Source organism: Lutra lutra, chromosome 5, assembly GCF_902655055.1.
Source record: "Lutra lutra chromosome 5, mLutLut1.2, whole genome shotgun sequence".
In the NCBI taxonomy this organism is placed as follows: domain Eukaryota; kingdom Metazoa; phylum Chordata; class Mammalia; order Carnivora; family Mustelidae; genus Lutra; species Lutra lutra.
The window spans coordinates 116,423,936-116,449,261 of record NC_062282.1 but is presented as its reverse complement, the minus strand read 5'-3'; the positions used below and the strand labels follow the sequence as shown (position 1 = coordinate 116,449,261).

The window sequence follows — 25,326 nt, the reverse complement described above, 5'->3', positions numbered from 1 at the left end:
AAAAAGCCAGTATTGTGGCAAGAGATGTACCTGAAACTAGCAGCGTGGGACTGTCGGTGGGGGACGAATGGACATTAAGCCACACTTAGCAAAAGATCACAGATTAGAGGTGGTGGACAGGGGCCAAGAGAAGGAAAAAGGGAAGCTGAGTTTGGGAGTACAAAACACCCACTCTCACATTCACTACACTGGAATTTTTTTAAAAAAAGATGAACTTTTGCATATTTTGAACATGTCACTAGCAGGTATTCTGCCAGTGATGCAAAAATTTCCTGACTTGCATTTTGCCAGACTACTCTCAGGCTTTGCAACAGGATTAGAAGATGCAATTCAACACTGCCTGGGTGGCTCAGCGGGTTAAGCGTCTGCCTTTGGCTCAGGTCATGACCCCAGGGTCCTGGGATGGAGCCCTGCATCGGGCTCCTTGCTCAGTGGGGAGCCTTCTTCCCCCTCTCTCTCTGCCCCTGCTCGTGTGTGCTCTCTCAGATAAATAAATGAAATCTAAAAAAAAAAGAAAAGATGTAATTCTACAAAGTTTATGGTTCTACACTGTTAAATGTTGTTGTTTCATTATTTTTATTTTTTTTCCTCCCTAAAAGGGGTATGAGATACTTGTGCCTCATGCCCAGATCAAATGGTGGTAATACATAACAGTGATTATTTGGAAATAAACTAGAACAAAGAGTGCTTTTTCTCCTTTCACGCCGTGTGCGCGCGCGCGTGTGTGTGTGTGTGTGTGTGTTCACACTGTTAAAAAGGAGAGGACTTCCCTGAGAAACAAGTCCCTGTTTACCATTAGTAAATGTCACTCTAAAATGTATTTACCAAAAGAATTTTATTTCCCCAGCTATATTCGGTTTAAGAACATCAAAGGGCAGAAAGCATAAGGAAAAAGTTATGACACCCCATCTACGCAACAGAAGATATATTCCACATATATGTATACACAGAGTAATTATAAATAACTTCTGCCATCTAACTCATTTTCTCCTTTATGTTTTTCACTGAAAGGCCCAGAAAGAAGAGAAAAGTAACACAAAGTCATTAACTTTATTGCCATCTAGTCTTTCTTCTTCCAGAGTCACCACAACATTTTTAGATTTAATTTTACTGGTAAATAAAACACTTCTAAAATTCAATAACAAGTTAATGGTCCAAGTTTGGTTTTTTCCCCTTTCTCCTTAAGCCATACTGACCTTTATAGAAGCAAAAGAACAACATTTGACATTTCGCGGAAAATAAAGAAACATAATTTAGCAATTTTTAACCAATCGCCACACGTTACAACTTTGGAGTTGCTCAACTCTTTCCAGACACAAATGTCTCACAAGTATGCTTCATATTCTTTTAAAATCACAAGTAAATAAACAAAATTTTAATTAGATGAGCCTGTATCGCATATTTGGCTGACGTCATCCTTTCCTCTCTGGGAAAAAAAATCCATTAAAACAAAAGAAAGAAACACAAGACGCAGATGACACAGGGTGAGAAAGCCTTGCTTTTGTCTCAGATTCGGTGCTGCTTTTTCTGAACCACAGCTCGAGAAAGCCCAAACTGCAGGTCCTGATTTGATGAGACAGATTTCTGGCCCAAATCTCACACCATGAGGAAGAAACACACCCATAAGCTTGGGGGCTGACATTTCTTTTGACTTGCCCTATGTTTTCATCTGTTGACGTGGCCTATGCCTCCACTTGGAATAAAAATAGTCTGTTGCCTCCATTCCAGTCATTGGCACCACTCCTTTTTTCGGTGAAGGTTTCCAATAGCCGGATGGATGGATGCACATGCTCAAGGAGCAGGTTAGGAAGGAGCACTGAGCATTCCCATGGTCTGTCTTCAGCTTTTCTACTTGTGCTTTTGATGGCTTGCTCTTACTCACAGGTGAGGAATAGGAATACATTGCCCCACACCATCCTCCCCTTTCTTTGCTTCCTTTGTCTCTTCTGCCTCCATAACATCTCATACCCTTCAGCACAGACATACCGCAGCTTGCCAAGCACAGATGGGAGGCTCTGGCCCATCTGACGCCCACCATGGGCCTTTTCCCCACCTATCAGGAACAATTGGATTTGTATCTGCTCTGGGGCCACAGACCTGAGCCCAGGGGACTGCGGGGCTTTGCACTCATCCAGAACAGGCTCAGATATGGCCAGCATCTCCCTTTCCCCGCCTCAGACCAGCCATGGACTAGAAGTCACTCGAGGGGATGGATCACCCTGAGGCCACCTTGGAAATTGGGGTCTGTTCCAGACTATGTTCAGAAAAGGGGTCCAAGAACTCTTAAAACAACCCTGATTTAAAAAAATATATATTTTATTTATTTATTTGACAGACAAAGATCATGAATAGGCAGAGAGGCAGGCAGAGAGAGAGGGGGAAGCAAGCTCCCCGCTGAGCAGAAAGCCCGATGCGGGGCTCGATCCCATGACCCTGAGATCATGACCTGAGCCGAAGGCAGAGGCTTTAACCCACTGAGCCACCCAGGTGCCCCAAAACAACACTGATTTTTAAAAATGTTCAGTAGAAAGAATTTGTTAAAGACGGAGCCGGGAAAGTGTCTTTTCCCGGACCCACACGGACAATGAGGGAGGACTCTAGCTCATGATGAAGGCTTCCGGGAGTGCCTACTAGGTAAGCCAGAGGTCCAGCACTGGCTGCCTGGCTGCTGCCTGCCAACAGGTTTTGATTGGCCCACACAGTATTTAAAGGTTGTCTTTACATAGTTGCCAACATTAACAAATTAGGAGCTTTCACATAAAAATCTGGTTTTTGGCTTCTCTAGAAAAATTAGAAGATCTGGCTGACACTGGATCTGCTTCCTGTCTAGTGAATGCTTACATGGAGCCAAGGAGCTGCCGTCCCTTTAGGCAAGGCATTCCGGCTCTGACCTTGGGGCCCGGCCTGGACTGCAGTCAGCCCCCTGCAGACGTAGGGGTGGACACCTTCTGGGGCAAGCATTCTAAGTGCCTGCGTGACAACCTGGTATAAGGAGGATGTTCAGCTGGGTTCGACTCACGCTCTTCTCTCACCAGTTTCCAACCCCTTTCTACTCACCTCAGAGCTGCTCCTATGCCGCAGAGTGGGTGGGCACGGGTGGGCTGAGCAAAGGCAAAATGCCACCACTCTCTGATGGTCTTGTGTCTGGGACTTCAGTTGCTGCATTGGCTAGAAAAGCCTTGCTAGTGAGGAAGATCTATAACTCACATCATTGAGCCAACTCTACGTCAATAAAAAGATGTAGTTATGCTAAGAGAGAGCTCCAAGGGCTGAAGGAGGAGGGGGCACAACTCTATTTTATTTCTTAACCCGGGCCCAAAATTGGGCTGCAGAGTTGAAAAACAGAAGGCATGATGTCTAAAGTGAAGATAATGAGAGCTCTAAAACATTTCTTTGTTTCCACCTAAAACTACAGAGCTTACATTTCAACTCCACATTCAGGACGGTTGCCAGCTTTCTGCTTATAAAATAGCAGAGGCTAGCTCTTGGTGACCCTCAGCAGGAAAAGCGCCGGCGGGGCTGGGTGCTAAGTTGGTAACACAGAGGCAAAAGAAAACGAGGGCCGATTTTCAAAGTGCTCCAGGGCCCCCCCTGCGAGGCGCCCGTAGACTGCACAGTGGGGGTGAGGTTACAGTGCTGTCTTTCCTGCGGCTCTGAAAACACAGGCAGTCCACTCTCCGCTGGCTGCAGGAATCCAGCTGCCCGTCTAGGATTCCTCCCAGCACCTGCCATTATGCACCGCTGCTGGGAATGTGCACCGGCTTTCTGAAACAGCCAGAACTGGAGGTTGCATTATTTCTTTTCACCCTTTCTAAACTGGGAAATTCCCCATGTCTCCTAATACAAAGAAAAGCCCCCCCCCCAACACTATTAGGTTGGGGTTTTTTTGTTTTCTTTGTTGTTTTCAGTGTGGAACTGGGTCCTGGTGTGGGGAAGGCTTGCTCTCTCAGGAGATAAGCCAGAACTAAGTCATCATTAGGATTATTGACAGAGCCCCAAATCTGTGAGAATGATCAAGAAAGACAATGAAAAAAAAAAAAGAAAAAAAAAAAAGAAAGACAATGAAGAGAACAACGGGAGACAATAGAAAACAGATGCTGAACGGGAAAGAAGGACGATAAGCCATTAAAGCTGATGAAAGAGAGATGGGGATGGGAGGGAAAAGAAGAGAACTGCCAGAGATTTCAGAGGGGTCCAAACAGCAGTGATTCAGGGCTCCCTCCGAGGTACCTCCTTTGGGCCGTAAGGATTAGATGAGCTTCTTCTGCTTCAGCGTGCAGTGTCCTAAAGCCTGAGTGCCTGGAATTCAACTTAGTAGGTCATCTGCGCTGAAAGAGAGTCTATGATGTGGGGCATGTGGAAGGGTCATGTCGGGGTCCCTGGTCTCAAGAAGACTACCTTTGGATTACAATTTTATTCGGTGCATTTATGTATTGCGTATTCATGGTCAATTCCTCCCCAGCTGTTCGGGGCTCACGGTGTCAGCCAGTGACAGCACGAGGGGCAGGAGCATCCATGATTAGGTTCTTGTTCCAGCAAAAGAAACTCCCTGGTGGGTGATTGTCTCTGAACTTTATGGATGGAACACAAGAGGCCAGGAGTCAAATTTGCAGTGGTTATGGTATCTACAACAGGATGATTTTTTTGAAGTTTTTTTTTTTAATTTTTATTTTTTAATTACTTTTCAGTGTACCAGAATTCACTGTTTATGCACCACACTCAGTGCTCCATGCGATACGTGCCCTCCACAATACCCACCACCAGGCTGGCCCAACTTCCCACCCCCCGCCCCTTCAAAACCCTCAGATTGTTTTTCAGAGTCCATAGTCTCTCATGGTTCATCTCCCCTTCCAATTTCCCTCAACTCCCTTCTCTCCATCTCCCATGTCCTCCATGTTATTTGTTATGCTCCACAAGTAAGTGAAACCATATGATAATTGACTCTCTCTGCTTGACTTATTTCACTCAGCATAATCTCTTCCAGTCCCGTCCATGTTGATACAAAAGTTGGGTATTCATCTTTTCTGATGGAGGCATAATACTCCATAGTGTATATGGACCACATCTTCCTTACCCATTCGTCCATTGAAGGGCATCTTTGTTCTTTCCACAGTTTGGCGACCGTGGCCATTGCTGCTATGAACATTGGGGTACAGGTGACCCTTCTTTTCACCACATATGTATCTTTGGGTTAAATACCCAGTAGTACAATTGCAGGGTCATAGGGAAGCTCTATTTTTAATTTCTTAAGGAATCTCCACACTGTTCTTCAAAGTGGCTGCACCAACTTGCATTCCCACCAACAGTATAAGAGGGTTCCCCTTTCTCCACATCCTCTCCAACACATGTTGTTTCCTGTCTTGCTAATTTTGGCCATTCTAAGTGGTGTAAGGTGGTATCTCAATGTGGTTTTAATTTGAATCTCCCTGATGGCTAGTGATGATGAACATTTTTTCATGTGTCTGTTAGCCATTTGTATGTCTTCATTGGAGAAGTGTCTGTTCATGTCTTTTGTGTGTGCTGAGTTTGAGAAGTTCTTTATAGTTCCTGGATATCAGCCTTTTGTCTGTACTGTCATTTTCAAATATCTTCTCCCATTCTGTGGGTTGCCTCTTTGTTTTGTTGAGTGTTTCCTTTGCTGTGCAGAAGCTTTTGATCTTGATGAAGTCCCAAAAGTTCATTTTCACTTTTGTTTCCTTTGCCTTTGGAGACATATCTTGAAAGAAGTTGCTGTGGCGGATATTGAAGAGGTTACTGCCTATGTTTTCCTCTACGATTCTGATGGATTCCTGTCTCACGTTGAGGTCTTTTATCCATTTTGAGTTTATCTTTGTGTATGGTGTAAGAGAATGGTCGAGTCTCACTCTTCTACATATAGCTGTCCAATTTTCCCAGCACCATTTATTGAAGAGACTGTCTTTTTTTCCCACTGGATATTTTTTCCTGCTTTGTTGAAGATTATTTGACCATAGACTTGAGGGTATATCTGGGCTCTCTACTCTGTTCCACTGGTCTATGTGTCTGTTTTTATGCCAGTACCATGTTATCTTGGTGATCACAGCTTTGTAGTAAAGCTTGAAAGCAGGCAACGTGATGCCGCCAGTTTTGTTTTTCTTTTTGAAGAAGCCTTTTAAAAAGTTCTTTAAATTGTTTTAATAGATCCCATAAAATATGGCACAAAGGCTTTGCTCCTGTCACTTATCCTCAACCCAATCTTACCCCAGGGACTTTTCAATGCTGTTCCTTTTATTCTCCCACATTAGCTTCATTCTAGCAAGACAAACATAACCATGCTCTCTTCCATCTTGTGCCTCTGCCCATATTTTTATCTGAAGGACCTGAAAAGACTTCCCTTGCCTCCAAACTCATCCAAATTTGGTATATTCTGCAGCCCAGCTCTAAGACCACATCTTCTACAAGACCAGGCCATCTCTGACTTTTCTAGACCTTTCTATGCACTTCTTCAATTATTATTATTGCAGATAATACTAGACAACAACCACCACCATCACCATAAGAGCAGCTAGTATTTTCTGAGCATTTTTTCAGCCCACGCACCTGGCCATGTTTCACCTATATTCTCTTATTCATTTTACTCGTCCTCCCAACAGTGCTAAGGTACGTATTACTTTCATCCACATTTTTTTAGAAAGAGAGACACTGAGGCTTTAGAGAAATAAAGCAGGTTTCCCAATGATATCCAGTGAGTGATAAGGAATTCTTATTAGTATCATCAATTTATTTATTTATTTTTGAATATTTTATTTATTTATTTGAGAGAGAGCGTGAGAGACAGAGACAGAACAAGGTGGGGAAGGGCAGGGGGAGAGGGAGAGGAAGACTCCCCACCAAGGCCAGAGCCAGACACGGGACTAAATCCCAGGACACTGAGATCATGACCTGAGCTGAAGGCAGACGGTTAACTGACTGAGCCACCCAGGCACCCCAGTATCATCAATATGGCATGTAATTATGAAGTAATCATTTACCGCCTTTGCTATTTATTGCACAGTTATTCGAATATTTTTTTTAAAGATTTATTTATTTATTTATTTGACAGACAGAGATCACAAGTAGGCAGAGAAGCAGGCAGAGAGAGAGAGAGGAGGAAGCAGGCTCCCCGCTGAGCAGAGAGCCTGATGCGGGGCTCGATCCCAGGATCCTGGGATCATGACCTGAGCCGAAGGCAGAGGCTTTAACCCACTGAGCCACCCAGGTGCCCCAGTTATTCGAATATTTTAAATGTACTGATTAGGAAAGGGGTTTTAGTAAAAAGAAAAGGTGGGATTTCAATTATTTAAAAAAAAATGTGTTCTTCAGTTAATCCTGTGATTACTATTTCTGGGTCTGACAAACTCCTGAGATGTCTGAGACCAAACAGAGAGAAGCTTGGAGTGCACCTATGAATGAAGAAAGAAGACTAATGTCCCAGAAGACCACTGGGATAGCACCTGGGACCAGTGGTTGTTTGTTGGAAATCTGGGTTTAGTTCCTTTAATGGTCTCTTACTCTAGAGCTCATCTCATTCTCTCAGGCCACCCTTTTCAATTCAAAACAAAAGAAGAGCAGAATAGGACACGTGTACTTGTAAAAGTTATAAAAAGAATGAATAGCAAAAGCATTGTCTCTTAGAACTTTGTGGTTTCTCACACAGAGCATTGTTCAGTTTTATAAAGTTTTGTAAGAGAATCATAAAGTTCCAGAGTTAGGCAAGATGCTGTCTGATTCCATTCATTTATAAATGAAGAAACTCCATCCTCATGATTTGGTCAAAGTCACACAATTATTTAGTGACATTTCTGTGCTTCCTAATTCCTAGTTCAAAGCTTCGTTTGTGGGTCACCAGGACCCCTGAATATGACTCATTTCACAGGCAAATCCATACATGTCTGTTTATATCTTGATATAGAGTCATAAACTTCTAGTTCCTTTCTTTCTTTCTTTCTTTCTTTTTTTTTTTTTTTGTAATGGTTTTCTTCAAAGACAGTCTTACCCCAAATGAAAAGGAAAAGTAGAAAAATTAGTCACTCAGCCAGTCAACTCTTCCACTCTGGATTCCTTCTCCCATAAGACGAAGTAGTGGATTCAAGGTAGCTGAGTCAGTGAGAATGTGATAATACGATAAAAATACTTGCAGTGTCCACAAGTTACCCAAGTTGTTATTGGGAAAGGAGCAAAAAAGGCAATATATGTCATGGAAGTTAGTAATCCGAGGAGCAGGAAACGAAAAAGGTTAGGCTGGTGACTGTTGTAAATGGAAGAAGGGAGTTACAAGGAGTATAATTGGGCACCGGCAGAGAGAAATACAGGATCTCTCAGAATTCCAGATGTCGAGAATGAGAGAACCTTTCTCTATCTTCAGAAGAAGATATGTGTAAAAGAAAGAACAGAATTGGAATGAATCCTATGGATGGGAGGTGTAATAGCTACCAGGGAGGATTCTTAGAAAATTCAGAGGGATAAGCATAGTGGTAAGTATGGACTAATAGTGCTAGCCTCTTTCTCTCAGGTCTGCAAAGAGAGAAGGAAAAAACAACAGTGTTAGTGAACATTAAGATCAGGGACCTATACATGATTTTGCTAATTCAGAGTGATTAATGAAGTCACTTGGTGATTTAAAAGAGCCAGACTTCAACCAGATTTTATATTTGGTTTCTATTCACTTTTGCATTAAAATGTGTGTTTCGTGCTAGAGGAGAAGGGCACAGATGAAATTAAGTATCAAAGACTAGAGAAATGTGGTTTTGTTTGGTAGAGATGACCTTTCTGTTTCTCTGACTTGACTTTTCCTAATAAAACACTTGATTTACATGGTTTAGAGGCATTAAACAAGAAGTGTGGATTCTGTCCAAAGGATAAAGTACTAAATTATAGTGTACTAACAGAAATCTACCAGTTGCAAAACACTGTGGCTTTTATCATTTATATATAAATAACAACATATTGAAGCACTGGAAAAAAAAAGATAAAATGAGGATTTTACAAGCACATCTTGTAAAACACATAAAAATTTGATGATAAGACAGCAAGTCCAGAAAATTTGCAGCCAGGAGGCACCCATTCTTCAATATATCTCTTGTATTTGCAGATCACAGCCATATTATGCTCCTCTAACATTTTTCTGATTATTTATTTATTTATTTGATAATTTATTTTTGAAGTGGAGCTCGTGGGTTAAAGAACGGAATGGAGAAGGGGTTCTAGTAGAGAAACCACAGTCAACTATTCTAGACCACAGGAACTTGACTATTCATCTATATTACACACACACACACACACACACACACACACTATACTATACTATAGTAAATATTCATTTACTTGTAGCATATTACTGAAGATTGCATACATATAAAATCATATTGGCACTTATGAGAGACGTCCAAACCCTTTATCTTAGGAAAGATTTTTTGGAAATAAAACAAATTCTCAAAAGTATCTCATAGGAATACAATATGATATTGAAAAACTTCTTATATTTGTTTCAAGCAGAAACATTTCTAAAAGATGCTAAGAAATATAAGCGTATATTGTTACGATTATGAAGATTATTATGAATTCACTTATCACTAATGCAGTACTGTTACAACAGAATAATGAAGAAGCAGATTCCTCATGGGCTCAGAAATGCCAGGACCAAATTTACGTACTTGGTGTGAGCACTGAAAAGGGAGATATCCCTGTACTACCTCCCTTTTATTTCTACAGTGATTCTTCATGAAAGTGAGTAACTTAAGAACATATCATCTGTAATTCGGTAACATTTACAACTCTTACAAAATTTATTTAGTAAGACTATAGCCCCACCAACTCTTTGTAATAGTTCTGGTTACCCCCAGAACTGTTCTTCTCCCCGGCTTTGAAGGGGAAAAGTATTTGAGGGCTTTTTGAGGAAAGATAATAGGTATCTTTATTCAATTTTAATCTGCCTATGAATCTTCATTTAAAAAAGAAAAAAAATTCCTTTGAAAAACTTCCTTTTAGCAAATGCCCAGGTTACTAATACAGCTGTAGTAATCAGGTTATACAGTCCTAGTAAGCTTTTCCCCTCCCTGCCCCCTGCACTGTTCCACTGGAGATTCTCTAACTCTTGCTAGTGCTAAGATGGAGGTGGATATTCAATGATAAAATAAAACTCTTCAGTATAAAATGTTGCAATCACATCAACCAGCAAGAGGCTGCATGTATACTCAAAAAGGACAGAAAGCAGTGAAGCAAAAGGGAGACAATGACTTCTCAAGCACCCATGTCTTTACTTCATGTTAGGAGACCCGGGCACATTTGGGACAATTCCTGGATTGCACATAGCCGATGAAGCCAAAGTTCCTGTCCCCCCCACCCTTTTTTTTTGCAATTCCATCATTTCAGATGGCCTATCCAGCCCCAGTTAGTGCTAAGTTTACCATGTTTTTGTCTTCACATAGGAATCGTCAATTAAGTGGAGAAAAATATAGCTAGAGACTCCAAGTGTTTTCCTAGAAAAATGTCAAGTGTACTGTGCATTTGCTGCCATGTTTATGCTCAGTTGATAGTCCCTGAGAGGTAATGTGTGTATGGTCTTCAGACAACAGTGCAGTTCATGGGTAAGAGTATTTCTAAAGGTGTGGGAAACTCATTCTATTTGGCCTGGTTCAGATCACAATGTGGCTCCTGGGTCTCCTGGAACAGGCATCCTTCTAGGCGCTTGGAGTCTGGACCTTGCAATCCAGTGCTTAATTTCTTCCAGTGCCCTGTCTTAGTCTCGAAGTGTGTCCTACATAAGTATTCTTCTGTCCAAAGAGGTCTATACAATATTTAAAAAAACAGACAAGCAACTGATCTAGGTGGCAGGCAGGTCAGTTGCAGCAGGAGCTGAAAGCCTGGACTTTACAGAGTGGAAGGGACAGTGAGTGTCCGGAAGAGAAAGCAAGGAGGATGGATTTAGGGATCCACAGACACAACACCAACTCTACCTTTCTTCTAGAGCTTTTCCTGCCTTTGAGGGTAGGAGTCACGTTTCTCTGTTTGTTTGTTTGTTTCCATTTCCATTGTCTCAGTGCCTACATATGTCCTTAGTAAGTAATATGAACCTAACTTGCTAACTTGACTTGATGCTCAAAGTCACTTCTATTAAAACTGGCCTAATTAGAGAACTAGGAAAATGAAGTATATAAGAACCTTTGGGGAGAATATTCACTGTGGAATCTGTGGTCTCATCTGGAGCTGGCTCTGTGATGCTGCTGCACTCCAGCTCCCTCAGTAAAGATCTTCAACTAAGTCAAAGAGAGACTGTTCTCTGGGAGAACAGGACTATAATGGCCCTCAGGGCTAAGATAGATGAACATTTACTGAAATACCTTAATTTTTATATGTGAAAAGTAACCAAATAAGAATTCATGTTAATTTTGCTTATTTTCACATTTTCATTCATTTTGCTTTTTAAAGCATTTTAATTTAGTGACATTTTTAATTTAATAAGTATTTATGCAGTAGGTACTAAAAGACAGCCTTCTGCTATGGTAATCTGGGATAAGTAAACAGTAAGAGGTGCTATGGTCTTCCAGCATTGCAAAGCTCAGTGGGGGAACTGATCATGGTATACAGAATCCCAGCTCATGAGTTACCAGGTATGTGATCTTGCCTAAATAATTTAATTTCTCTAAGCCTCTGTTTCTCCATATGTAAAATGGCAAGAATAATACTCTCTACTTTGCAGGATTGTTGTAAAAATTCAATGATACAAGTACAATTCCACATAATAAGCACTTAAAAAATACCTGTTGTTATTGTTGTGGTTTTTATTATAATATATATTGAGCACAGAGGCACAGGGATGTGTGGTTTAACATACATATACACAAATACATTTTAGATAGATGAATGCTCTTCAATGAATGAAGACACAATTTTCAGTTTATGATACTAGCTTAAACAATAAGGTAAAAAATATATATCATCTACCATATCACCACTTTATAATAAGAGTTCCCAAGACTGACAGAGAGTCTGAAGTATTGCCCCTACATGTTCCAAAATGTTATAGGACAAAGGACAGAATATAATGAATAGATTTTATGTGAACATCATACTTGTATAGTATCTACACACTGGGGTCTTGGAGCCAAATAAGATCTTGAGATGGTAGTTCAGTGACGTCATCAGGGTTCTAAACTGACTGAATGGTCAGCAACAGAGAAACACTGCTAACTGATTTCAGACACACGCTAAGAAGATCTGCAGTTCAGGGTTTCTGTTCATGGGAAAATAATCTTCAGCTACATTCATATGCAATTATGTTGTCACATTAGTACAGGAGAAAAGCAGTTAATGTCACTAAACACATATTACATGCTGGAAACAAGATATATTTTGGTTGATTTCCACAGATGCCTTATAAAGTAAGTCATAGTATCCTCATTTCAGAGAAACTAAAGAACTTGCCTAAAATCACAAAATTAAAAATTTGTATTCCAAAGTATTTTAAACTATTTCATGTAATTTCTCAGGCTGAAGAGAACACTAAAACATGTGCAGAGGAAAACAGTGACACAGAACTGATTTATTCTGAAGGATAAAGAGAGAACTTCCTGGATCCATCTATCTAAAAAGATCTTTTTAAAAACTTCGGTTTAGATTTGAATCCATGCCGTTTTTAAAACTTTTCTCATTAGGATTTTACTTGGCCTTTTTTAAATCCATATTTTTGAGAAGGTAGAAGTATTTTCTGGAGCAGTAACCTTTTGGAACATGCAACCTTTAGTTGCTCTTTGGTGTGGATTATCTGTTTTCCTCATTGGTTTATTTCAGTTTGTGAAAATAGGTATGAAGATCTTACTTGTGCGTGCATGTGTGTGTATCTGTGTGTGTGTGATATACAAGACATAAAGTGCACCTTATCAGTTGACCTTAAGAAGTTCCAGGCACAGGGGTACCTAGCTGGCTCAATTGGGAAGAGCATGCAACTCTTGAGATCAAGAAATCTAGCCCCACATTGGATATAGAGATTACTAAAAGAATAATAATAATAATAATAATAAAAATAAAAGTTCCAGGCACAGACTTCCTCACCAGTGTTCCCAGGAACACCAGCATGGTGCATGTGTCTGACAAGGTTATCCACTCCGTACCTCATGACTTGCAGTAGCTCTACATATCTTTATTTATCAACATGCATTCAAACAGTGTTAAACATTTGTTAGATATTTGTTGAAATAAATTTGCTGAGACTTTTGCTCCTGGCTCTGATGGAATTTATATCAGATTAACCCTTACTGAGTGCAATTCTACAATTAAGAGATGCACATATACAATAATAAAACAACACAAGCAGTAACAAAAAAGCAAATGAAAGCCATCCAACAGCCAGTATCTGAGGGGCCAAGATCCTGTACAGAAGCAAATCCCATGGAGCCAGGAACCTTACATTCATTGCCTTCCCCCACCTTTCCCCCTTTTAGGGAATTTTCCAGTTCAAAGCGAGCTGCCTCGAGGCAAAACAAAGTCGCAACCTGGGGGTTGCAGCAATCTGACTAGGTTGGGGGACACACAAAAAATAGGGTTCAAATCTACTAAGGCATCCAGGACTTGAGGAGCCAAGATTCCAAAGCAAAGGGGAACGACAAAGGCATCTGCCAGTTCCAAAACTGCCTATGTGTGGGATGAAAGGCTAAGAAGCTGCTTGAGTACGGTGCCCCGGAGTCTAAAAAAGCCAAGCAGAGAATGCAGCAGTCTCACAGCCGCAGAGAATGAAGAAACAGAGTCCAAAGACTGCCACAGAGGAGGAGTTCCAGTTAATACAGGAGGTTTTCAGTTCAGTCCCTTGGATCCCCCAAGCAAACTTTTGCTTTGCCCCAAGAGAGGGGACAAACCATAAACAGACTGACCATCACAAAGCCTGATGAAAGGCAGGTTCTACTGTACCCAGGGAATTTCCCCCTGGAAAAGCTTTTGTTTGTCTCACACGTCTGCTTTCCTCATTTGGAGGGTCTGTGCTCTCCAGTCCTACCATCCCCACCAAACCCTGCAGTCTCGCAGTAAGCTTACATCACTCACTTAAGTTACCTGCTAGAACATGAAGGCATTTGCCACACACTTTTTAAAGCAGATGAGTGACTACAACAGATCCACACTGTAACATAAACGCTGTGATGGTAGACACAGGGGAGCTTTGGCGCCTGCATGAATGGAGTACCTAGGAGTGTGTGCCTGAGATCATTCATGGGCAGGATCAGTGGCTTTGGAGAGGATTTAAAGGCCAAGCTTACAAATCTCTTCTCTTTGGCCTCTCATTTGTCTTCATATAGTTCCTGAGATAACCATTACTTTTTGCCCATTTATTCTTTTATAGTATTTTGTATTTATAAAACATGTAGTTTACAAAGTATACACATATGCAATGTTTTTTCTTTTTCTTTTTTCTTTTTTTTTTTGAGAGAGAGAGAGAGAGGAAGCATGACCAGGCAGGCAGGGACAGAGGAAGAGAGAGAGAGAGAGAGAGATTGAGAATGAATCTCAAGCAGGCTTCACGCTGGGCCAAATCCCAGGACCCTGAGATCTTGACCCGAGCTGAGATCTTGACCTGACTAAGCCACCAGGGCTCCCCACAAATTACATCTTCACACATAAATTTTTACATAATCCTTAGGACAAAATTTGGGACATTTTTGAATTTTACCTCCATTTGGAAAATAGGTAACTAAAACTCGGAGATGTCAAGTCATTTGGTAGAATAGTGGTTTCATGACACTTAACTACATGCTCATTCCACAGCATCCGGAAGCTCAACATTGAATTTTACCATAAAATATGCATATAAAATGTATTTACAAATAAGTATATTGTTCTCACCCCAATATTTGAGTATTATAAGATTAAGTATTAAGTATTATAAGAGATATAAGCTATAAGAGTATTATAAGATTAAGCATTAAGCATTATAAAAGATAATAAAATTTTAGACTCTGGAAAAATTATGAATTACACTAAGGCAAAGAACTGGGGTGCCTGGGTGGCTCAGTCAGTTAAGAGTCTGACTTCGGCTCAGGTCATGATCCCAGGATCCTGGGATCAGGTCCTGCATCAGGCTCCTTGCTCTGTGGGGAAACTTCTTCTCCCTCTTTTTCTGCCTGCCATGCTCCCTGCTCATGCTGTCTCTCTGTCAAATAAATAAATAAATAAATAAATAAATAAATAAATAACGTTGTTAAAAAAAAAAAAAAAGAATCCAAATGATGAGGTGAAAAATGGCCCCAAATGTTCCCCATTTGCTTTCCTCTCCCAGAACTGTTGTAACAAAAGGAGGTATATCACGTGTTTACTCTAATTCTTGTATGATTGCTATTTCAAGGATGAGAATATGCTAGATCTTTTCACTGGTAAGATAAGGGCCCACACAGTCCAGGAAAACATGCTACATAGTTAAAATGCAAAAAAAAAAAAAAAAAAAAAAGGAAAAAAAACTGGTGACAGAGGGCACAGAGAAAACTCTGAAATGGAAGCATTAGTGCAGGAGAAATGGAGGCACCTTTTGTTTAGCAAGGATAGAACCAGGTGTCAAAAGATAGGTTATACAATCCTCTCCTTACTAAAGCTGTATTCATGGAAGACACCCACTGGCAGATCAGACCCTGACACTTTTATTTACAGAATCTAGTACAAACAAAAGTAAAAATCCTGCAGTCTGTTCAAAGGGCCCTGCCTGACCAATCACCGGTGTAACGAGGAGGCAATGTTAAGACACTGTCACTCATTGTCAAATAGTGGCATGACCTAATCAAGAGAATTTAAATACACCTCTTTGTCTTAGCTTCTGTATATTTATTCGTAAACTTATAGAAATGTTCTGGGATGTTTTGAAGAGCACACCAGGCATTCATTAGTCTCTGCATGTCTCGCTACAAAATAAGTATAGCCCTTTTTTTTTTTTCCCCTTTCTCCTCACTGAACTTAACATGGCTCTGGGACAAATCAATGAGAGTCCCAACCTCCCCTGGCTTCAACATGTTTATTCCAGGGTTTTCTGGGAAGATTGCTTTTCCACTCTTCATGAATAGTTCATGTGCTAGTCTCCAATGGAAACAAAGTGACATTTCTTATTACTGTTGGCTGTTGGAAAGCAATTGCAAAGGGAGTGCCTTGAAACAATTAGTCCTCTGTAACTGATTATTTAACAATGTGTATTTCCCAAGAGCTGTTTATCCTCAAAAGGAAGCAGCCAAGACTAAGTAAGTACTGTATCTAAGCAGACACCTGCACTGAACCCCTCTGGATGCTAAATAGGAATGTTCACAGAACATTAAAGGAGGATTATTAATTTTCTATTCCAATTGCAATGAACTTTGTTTTTGTGAACAAAGAAACATGTTCCAGTTCTTAGGATAACTCAGGGATTATTTTCATTTGGGAAGATTTCTGCATTAAGGAAGGCTTTAGTTTTGGGGCACCTGGGTGACTCAGTCAGTTAAGTGTCTGATTTTGGCTCAGGTCATGATCTCAGGGTCTTGAGACTGAGCCCACATGGAACTCATCATCAGGCTCTACGCTCAGCATGGAGTCTGGAGTCTGCTTATCCCTTTCTCTCTTTCTGCCCCTCCCTCCACTTGTGCTCTCTCTCTCAGACAAATAAAATCTTTTTTAAAAAGGCTCTAAGGGCATCTGGGTGGCTCAGTGGGTTGGGCCTCTGCCTTTGGCTTGGGTCATGATCTTGGGGTCCTGGGATCGAGCCCTGTGTCGGGCTCTCTGCTCAGTGGGGAGCCTGCTTCCCCCCACTCTCTGCCTGCTTCTCTGCTTGTGATCTCTCTCTCTGTCAAAAAAAAAAAAAAAAAAAAAAAGGCCTGGGGCGCCTGGGTGGCTCAGTGGGTTAAAGCCTCTGCCTTCAGCTCGGGTCATGATCCCAGGATCCTGGGATTGAGCTCCGCATCAGGCTCTCTGCTTAGCAGGGAGCCTGCTTCCTCCTCTCTCTCTCTGCCTGCCTCTCTGCCTACTGTAGAAGAAACAGTTTCCACCTTTGAGTTACTTATTTCCTGGCCACTCAGTTGTTTGAAGACATGGGGCTAGGAATAAACATGATTTTAACCAGCTGATCTTAAATTTGAACACAGGCTGTATATTTTTAGTTACAGACTCCATGTTGCGACTCCCTACTCTGAAAGAGCGAGTAGTTCAAATACTGCCAGGGAACATCTCGGGAACATCTCGAGACCAGATGCTTGTATAAACGAACATGTAAAAGCCAGTTACAGAGAGACAGTCAAACGGGACTCCAAACAATGTGGTCTCATAATTCACATACTGAGAAGTGTCATATCCCGATACTATGTAAAGTTCTGCTCCCTTGCCAGCTTATGCATTCCAAGAATGCACTTCAGTTTTTGGAAAGGTTCTTCTATGTGTATGAATCTTCTCCAAAAACTTGTTTTCCAGCATCTTTAAGAAGCTTATGCCTGATATTGCTGGCTACCCTTATTATCCTACATGGGATTCCCTACACATGTAAAAAAGCTGTTAGTCAGTGAGAAAGTCCTTGAAGAAAATTGAAATAAATGCTGTATTTAAGTCATTCAGGTTAAAAATAGAAAAACTTCGGAACGTACTTAAGCTGGGCATGATATGCAAAATGTTTAATGAGTGTGGCACAGACACTGACCAATCGGGATGGCCACAGGTCTAGAGCTGGAGTTAGGTTCCTGGAGGCTCCCTGTCTGGCCAAGCATTAGTCTTTCAGCTGCTGGAAGTCTGGGGATGCTCCTGGCTTAAGTGGCTAGAAACCAGACACATGCACGAAGTTAAAACACTAGCTATTTCAATACTTTCACAACTGATAGGGTTGGAGCAGTGCCTACCAGCTGAGTATCAAGCTTGGTGATTACTCCCATTATCGTCACACAGTTTGAATATACCTTCAACTAAACAGTCTAAGAAAGCTGTGATGTATAAACATTAGCACAAATCTTAGAAATAATACTTTAATAATTCACTTTTTAAAAAATAATGGCTATTGGATGAATGGATCCGGGAATTAGAAAAATATTAAATATACTAAACATGGTCTCTTAGGAATTTCTTGTGGAGGGTACAGAGACATTGGTTAGATAACAGATACCAAGGATACTCATAATAAATGGAGGCTACACAGATGAAGTATCCCAGTGGTTTGACAATGGCTGTTTTCAGCCTTGCCCAAACTTACACGAATGAACAAGAAAATTTAGAAAATACATATAGTGGATATCTGTTAAATTAGCTTACCTATCACGGTTGCACTCCTTTTATTGATAAAAGCATCCTTTTCCTCTGCTGGGAATTCCACTCTATGTGGTTTTGTGAGATCAAGCAGATCAATTCATCTCCTTCTACCAATGGAGTCTGCTCATGACCCATGCCTGGCCAGAGTATCTGTCACCATGTGACCGGTTTCTTCATTGTCTGTGGTCCAAGGTGAGGGTAATTTAAGTCCTACATAGGATTTTCCTATTTGAGAATAAGCTCCTTCAGTGCTAGGGCTAGAAAGCTGGGAGGAGGTGAGTCTTGCACTGGTGTGGCCACCATGGTCAATAAGATTATTAAGCGATAAAAATAATAGCAGACATACCTAGAATGATAATTTTTCTTAACCTCACTTTGTATTTGTATCCATCAAGCATTATAAAGTACTGCATATACATTTTTTTAAAGGCTCAAATGTATTGGATGGTTGGAAGCTCAACTTTGAATCTTCAGAAAGTGAAAAGAAATTCCTGATAATATTTCAAGTGATTAGGATTCCCTTTAAAAAAAAAAAAAACTACTGGGACTAAATATATATGTATATATATATATATATATATATATATAACTTTTTCATAGCGAAGGAAACCACTAATAAAACAAAACAAAAAACCCCCAATCTACTGAATGAGAGAAGATATTTGCAAATGATCTATCAAATAAGCAGTTAAGTTCCAAAATACATAAAAACGTATACAACTCAACACCCCCCCCCCAAAAAAACACAATCTGATTTAAAACTGGGCAGAGCATGATATCCTTCAACAGATGAATGGATAAAGATGTGGTCCATATATACAAAGGAATATTACTCAGCTATCAGAAAGGATGAATACCCACCAATTACACTGACATGGACAGAACTGGAGGGGATTATGCTAAGTGAAGTAAGTCAAGCAGAGAAAGACAATTATCGTATGGTTTCACTCATATATGGACCATAAGGAATAGCTCAGAGGACCACAGGGGAAGGGAGGGAAAACTGAAGTGGGAACAATCAGAGAGGGAGACAAACCATGAAAGGCTCTGGACTCTGGGAAACAAACTGAGGGTTGCAGAAGGGAGGGGAGTGGAGGAATGGAGTAACCAGGTGATGGGTATAAAGGAAGGCATGTGATGTGAAGAACCCTGGCTGTTATACACAGCTAATGAATCACTGAACACTACATAAAAAATTAATGATGTTCTATATGTTGGCTAATTGAACTTAGTAAAAAAAAATGGGCAGAGGACTTGAATAGATTTTTTTTATAGAAGACATAGAGATGACCAATAGACACATGAAAAGATAGATAACATCACTAATCATTAGGGAAATGCAAATCAAAACCACAGTCAGATATCACCTTATACTCATCAGAATGGCTGCAATAACAAAGGCAAGAAATAACAAGTGTTGGAGAAGATGTGTAGAAAAAGAAACCATCATATGCTGTTGGTGGGAACAGACACTGTGGAATACAGTAAGGAGGTTCCTTGAAAAATTAAAAATAGAAATAACATATGACCCAATAAATCCACTTTGGGTACTTACCCTAAGAAAACAAAAATACTAATTTGAAAGATAAATGCACCCCTATATTTATTACAGCATTACTTACAATAGCCATGGAATGGAAGACCTACATGCCCATTGATGGACAAATGGATAATGGTGTAGTATCTACATACATGAAATATTATGCTGCCTTAAGAAAGGATGATATTATGCCATTTGTAATAACAGGGATAGGCCTAGGCAGTATTAGGCAAAGTGAAATAAGGCAGACTATGAAAGATAAATGCCATATGAATAAACAAACACACAAAAAGTAGAATCAGACCTATAAATACAGAGAACGAACTGATGATTGCCAGAGAGGATGGAAGAGGAAGGATGGGCAAAACGGGTTAAAGGGATTGGGAAATATAGGCTTCCAGTTTCGGAATGAAGAAGTCACAGCAATGAGAGGCACAGTGTAGAGAACAGAGTCAATGATACTGTAATAGCCTTGTATGGTGACAGTAGTTACACTTGTGAGCACAGCATAATGTGGAGAGATGCTGAATCACTGTGTTGTGCACCTGACTAATGTAACATTATGTGTCAACTATACTCAAGTAAAAAAAAAAAACAACAAAAACATTTAAAATATTCTCCTTTGGGAGCACCTGGCCCCCAAAATTAGTAAGTCATATGACTCTTGAACTTGGGGCATGAGTTTGAGCCTCACATTGTGGGTAGAGTTTACTTGGAAAAAAAAAAAAGATTCTCTTTTAAAAACTGCGTCATATAATAAATATGTAAAAATTCAGAATATTATAAAAATATATTTTATCTATTAGTCTTTGAGCATCTATCATACATTAATAGTCTGGATAAAAAATGAGGCAGTAATCTCCTCTGGGCAAAATACAGTAGCCAAGCATAAGATAGATACTTTGGTGGTTGCAGGTGTTGACAAAAGCCAGTTAAAAAACATACAAAGGCCAGTGCAAAAAAAAAAAAAAAAAAAGATAATAACCATTAAGGCTTCATGGGACATACTTGGAAGATCTTACTACTATATAGCCACATTCCATGAAAATGCCCAAGTTGAAGACATGAAGCAGTTTATAAACCAAATGAAACCTAATAAATGCTAGTGAAATCATATTTTTTGTTTCTTAACAGGCATTCCTTTTAGAAATGATTCACTGAGCACTGGTACCAGGAATGTACTCATTGCTTCAATAGTGCCACAAAGATTGAATAAAGCTCATTACATATGGATTTGAAATGTTTTTCGTTTTTATACTTAGCTTTAAGTTCCTCTAAGAAATAGATTTTTTTAGAAATAATGATTTTTTTTTTACATCTCCCCATGAACTATCATTTAATGCTCAACAGTTCTCTGTTTCTTAAGATTTTATTCGTCAGAGCGAGAGCACAAGCAGGGGGAGGGGCAGGCAGAGGGAGGAGGAGGCTCCCACTGAGCAGGGAGCCTGATGAGGGACCCGATCCCAGAATTCTGGGATCATGACTGACTGAAGCAGACGCTTAACCGACTGAGCCACCTAGGCATACTGCAACAGATCTCTTTTACTAAAGAGCTCAATAGACTTTTCTGTGTGTAGGTGGTTGGATAATTTACGCTGGCTACCATTTCTACCTTAAGGTTTACATTTCTACAATTACTGCTGAGTGGTTTAGTCACTGATTTCAGCTGTCTAACCTCCACTGAAGCCCATGGTTTCCTCTATAAGCAGTCCATCTCATGACCACCTTCCAACCCACCATAGCTTGCTATTTACTTTCTGCCTAGAGGCTGCTCCATACTTTTTACTGTTTTTAGCTCAAGCTTTCAACCCATTTTTCTCAGTAAATGTCCTTGCTTCCTGACTTTCAGAGAAAAGAGAGGGCATTAGATGCAAATTCCAACTTTCCACACTTCCAGCTTTAAAGTGGTTTTTCCATGTTTACCTTTTTTCCCCTCCTTCCCTAGCCTGAGAGAGAAATACCTCTCCTCCACCCTTCATCCCTTCTGTTCTTCCTGCCCTGTCTGTGATCTGGCACAGCAGAGTCTTTCCTCCACTTGTCAGTTTCTCCTTCTTTGTTAGTTCTTTTCACAAGTAAAACAAAACAAATCTCCTTTGAATCAGTCAAACATGCTTCCTAAGCTATTCCTTTCTCTTTATTCTCCATTAAACTTCTTGAATAAAGGTAACTATTCCTTATATGTGAAGTTATCTACAATTGCTTTATATTTGTTATGTCCCTTAATTAAATCATACCATAATCCTAAGTAGTATTTATTCCCATTTCATAGATGAAGTAAGTAAAAGTAGAAAACAATTTGTATCCATGATTCAGCCGGAGTCAACCAGATAAGATGGGCTGGTGGAGTTAGGATCATGCTTTACTACAGCACTGGTTCTCAGACTGTGGTTCCTAGACCAGCTGAATCAGCATAATCTGGGAACTTGCTACAAAAGCACACTCTCGAGTCTGCCCAGACCTACTGGATCAGGAAGTCTGTGTTTCAGTCAGCCGTCCATGTGATTCTGATACAAACCACAGTCGGGGAGCACTGCACTAGACCACACTGCCCTCAGCTCTTATCCTATTTATCTTCGCTACACTTGCCAGACTTTGTATTGTTTTCTTTTGAAGCTTTCTTTCCTACCAGCAGCTCCAAACTGTTCTAACCTGGTTCCCTTTCATTAACAATCTCTTTCACTAGCTCTCTTCCAGTACCTAGTTAACTAAAATATTGGTAGCCTTTTTCTTTTCTAAGATTTTATTTATTTGTCAGAGAGAGGGCAAGAGAGAGAGAGAGAGAGTGAGCGAGCACACAAGCAGGGGGAACAACAGGCAGAGGGAGAGGGAGAAGCAGGCTCCCCACTGCAGAGAGCCCGAACTGGGACTCTGATCCTAGGACCCTGGGTCATGAGTGAAGCTAAAGGCAGATGTTTAAGTTACTGAGACACCCAGGCACCCCTAAAATATTGGTAGCACTACTAATCTCTCCCACATCTTACCAACTCACTAAACTTACTGCACATTTCCTAGAACCCTGTGCTGGATCTAATCTTCATGTTGACTAAAGGTGTGGCTTCCCAGGCATTTGCCTTGAGCCAGGTATTTGTTTGTCTTTCTTTCTGATTTTATTTATTTATTTATTTATTTATTTATTTATTTATTTATTTGAGAGAGGTGGAGAGAGAGTGAGTGCGGGAGGGAAGAATCTCAAGCAGACTCTGCCCTCAACATAGAGCCCCATCCCACAACCTTGAGATCCTGACTTGAGCTGAAATCAAGAGCCAACTGGGCCACCCAGGTGCCCTGAGTTGTTCTTTCGTATTGTACATTCCTACATTTCATCGGCAAACCAAATTGCATTGATAGTTACCTCTACAGCCCTCAAACCTATCACCTACTCTCTATTTCCAGGTATGCCACCAGAGCATTATGGGCTGGAATCTGATAGTAGCCCACCCAACCGGAGATGTTCCACATTTCAATACCCTCCTAACTGTTTCCAGCTACCTTTCTAAAAAGTAGTATAAGCATGTCATTCATAACCAAAATTAAAAAAATTTAAAAACTCACAAAACATAAAAAGCAAATCAGAACGAAACAAACAAAAACTCCAACTCTGATGGCTTCCCACTGCTTAAAAGCTGAAGTTTAACATCCCATCCCAAGCATGGTAACATGGCATGGAGTTCAAGCATGGTAACATGGCGTGGAATTCAACCTACCATGTCCGTGTCTGCTCCCAGGGTTACCTTCCTAACTGCAAAGCTCTTCTTCTTAACACTCCCATCCCAGCTCTTTGTTAAATCTTGGCAAGATGTATCGCTTTCCCTTTGCACTGCCCAGGCTAATGCTGTTTCTCTGCCTGAAATTCACATCTCTAACCATACACTCTTCACTTAGTTAATCAGCATTAAAGGTGTCACGAACTCAAGGGCAGGTGAAATGAATGAATGCAGTCGATCACGTCTTATAAGGTCACATGCCCCATCTCAAGGGGGCAGCATCTACTTAGGACTCGAGAATTGCTGGTACTGCCATTAACGAAAAGTCAGAAATTCAAGTTTTTATGTGAAATTTCTCAATTTTAAAGATCTGCCACAAATATTAAATTACTTAAAACACTGTTCAGTGTACTGTCGTGGGTCCACCAAATAATACATCTGCAGGCTGTCAGTGGGGACCTTGGTGCTGGCTCCCCTAGGTCTTAGGGATTCAAAGGTGACCAGACAGGGCCTCTGACCTGAATGGCTCACTTCTGGTTCTCATCTCAAAGGCCAGCACAGGTGGGAATAAATAGGCCCTTCACTCAGCTCTTAACAACATTTTGTTTACACAGCACCTGCCACAGTGTACTCTCACTAGTGACTGTTTACTCTCCTGAATCATCACATTCTCGAGGAGCAGGCCTGTCACCTTCATCCTGGTACAGGAAGCACTAACACAGTGTGCTAGGAGCAGGCACTTGATTCTCACCATGGCTATAAAGAGATGTCTGTGTATCTACTTGTGTCAACTTGATGCCAAACTTTTTGCCCTTCCTAAGTCCATATTATGATTTGATTAGGCATCCTGCTGGAAGAGAAGGTGTCACTAACTAAATCATCACCTTAAAATTAAACCGAAATATGCTTTGAGTCTTATTTTAGTTGTATGCTATCATCCTAATGGGTTTTTCTACACATGTTCCTGGCAAGATGGTGGTCAAAAGAGGGACTTGTGTTTAGAGATATCTTTGGTAAATTCAAGAAATTATTTTGGTCCAGGACAGACCTTTTCACTTTGGAAAATAAGGAAAATGAGTTCACTTGTTCCATTTGTTAATTTCAGAGTACAACTTTTTTCTATTTTAACAAAAGCACTAAAAAGTCGGGCTTTAATTTTTGCTCCAGTTATATAATTTCTAGTTATGCTATCCAAGCACGCTCACAAAACTAATTTAAGCTGGGCATTGCCAGACTTAGAGGATGTCAATCATTTTTCAGTGAACCAAAACACTCTCATTTCACTTGAGAGTGGACTGCTTGAACACTGGTGTCTATTTCACTCCTCAATTGATCTAACTTCTAGATACAGCCACCGTCCAAATATGTGCACAGGTCCTCCATGGCTACCACCTGAAAAGTTTATAAACTTCAATCCTGCTGAAAGAGAAATATTTTTCTGTAGTTACCTAGATATTCTCTAAATAAAGGAGGGTAAATATTTTATGTCTTCTCTATCTGTATAATCAGCAAGTTAGAAGCCCAGCTGTATTTCAGTTATTAAAGATTTAGCCCCCCCATCATTTTATTCTACAACTCTGCATGGTGTGTTTAAGAATTCATTTATGAGTTGACACTTGATTCCTTGACATTGAAACTCCATGTCCGGTGTTCACGAGGATACATGTGCCATCAATAACCAGATTATAAGCTTACCTGCAGACTGTTGAAAATGACAAAGAGGACCAACATCCAGAAGTGTCTGTAAGCCATGTGCAGGCCTCCCCAAAGCCATGTCACAGAAATCAGGCCAAAGAGATATAAAACCAGTGGAATTTCTAGAAATTAAAAAAAAAATTTTTTTTTGAGCTTTGGTGTACT

The 25,326-nt window shown here is 40.4% G+C and overlaps 1 protein-coding gene across 1 annotated transcript in view; it reads right to left on the bottom strand.

The window, feature by feature from the left end:
- The window catches only part of ADGRV1 (adhesion G protein-coupled receptor V1), a 548,798-nt gene that overhangs the window by 42,340 nt on the left and 481,132 nt on the right, over positions 1 to 25,326 (bottom strand). Inside the window, exon 88 of the mRNA XM_047730885.1 lies at positions 25,162 to 25,283. Within this exon, the coding sequence (XP_047586841.1) occupies positions 25,162 to 25,283 (122 nt within the window). The remainder of the gene's footprint in view (positions 1 to 25,161; positions 25,284 to 25,326) is intronic.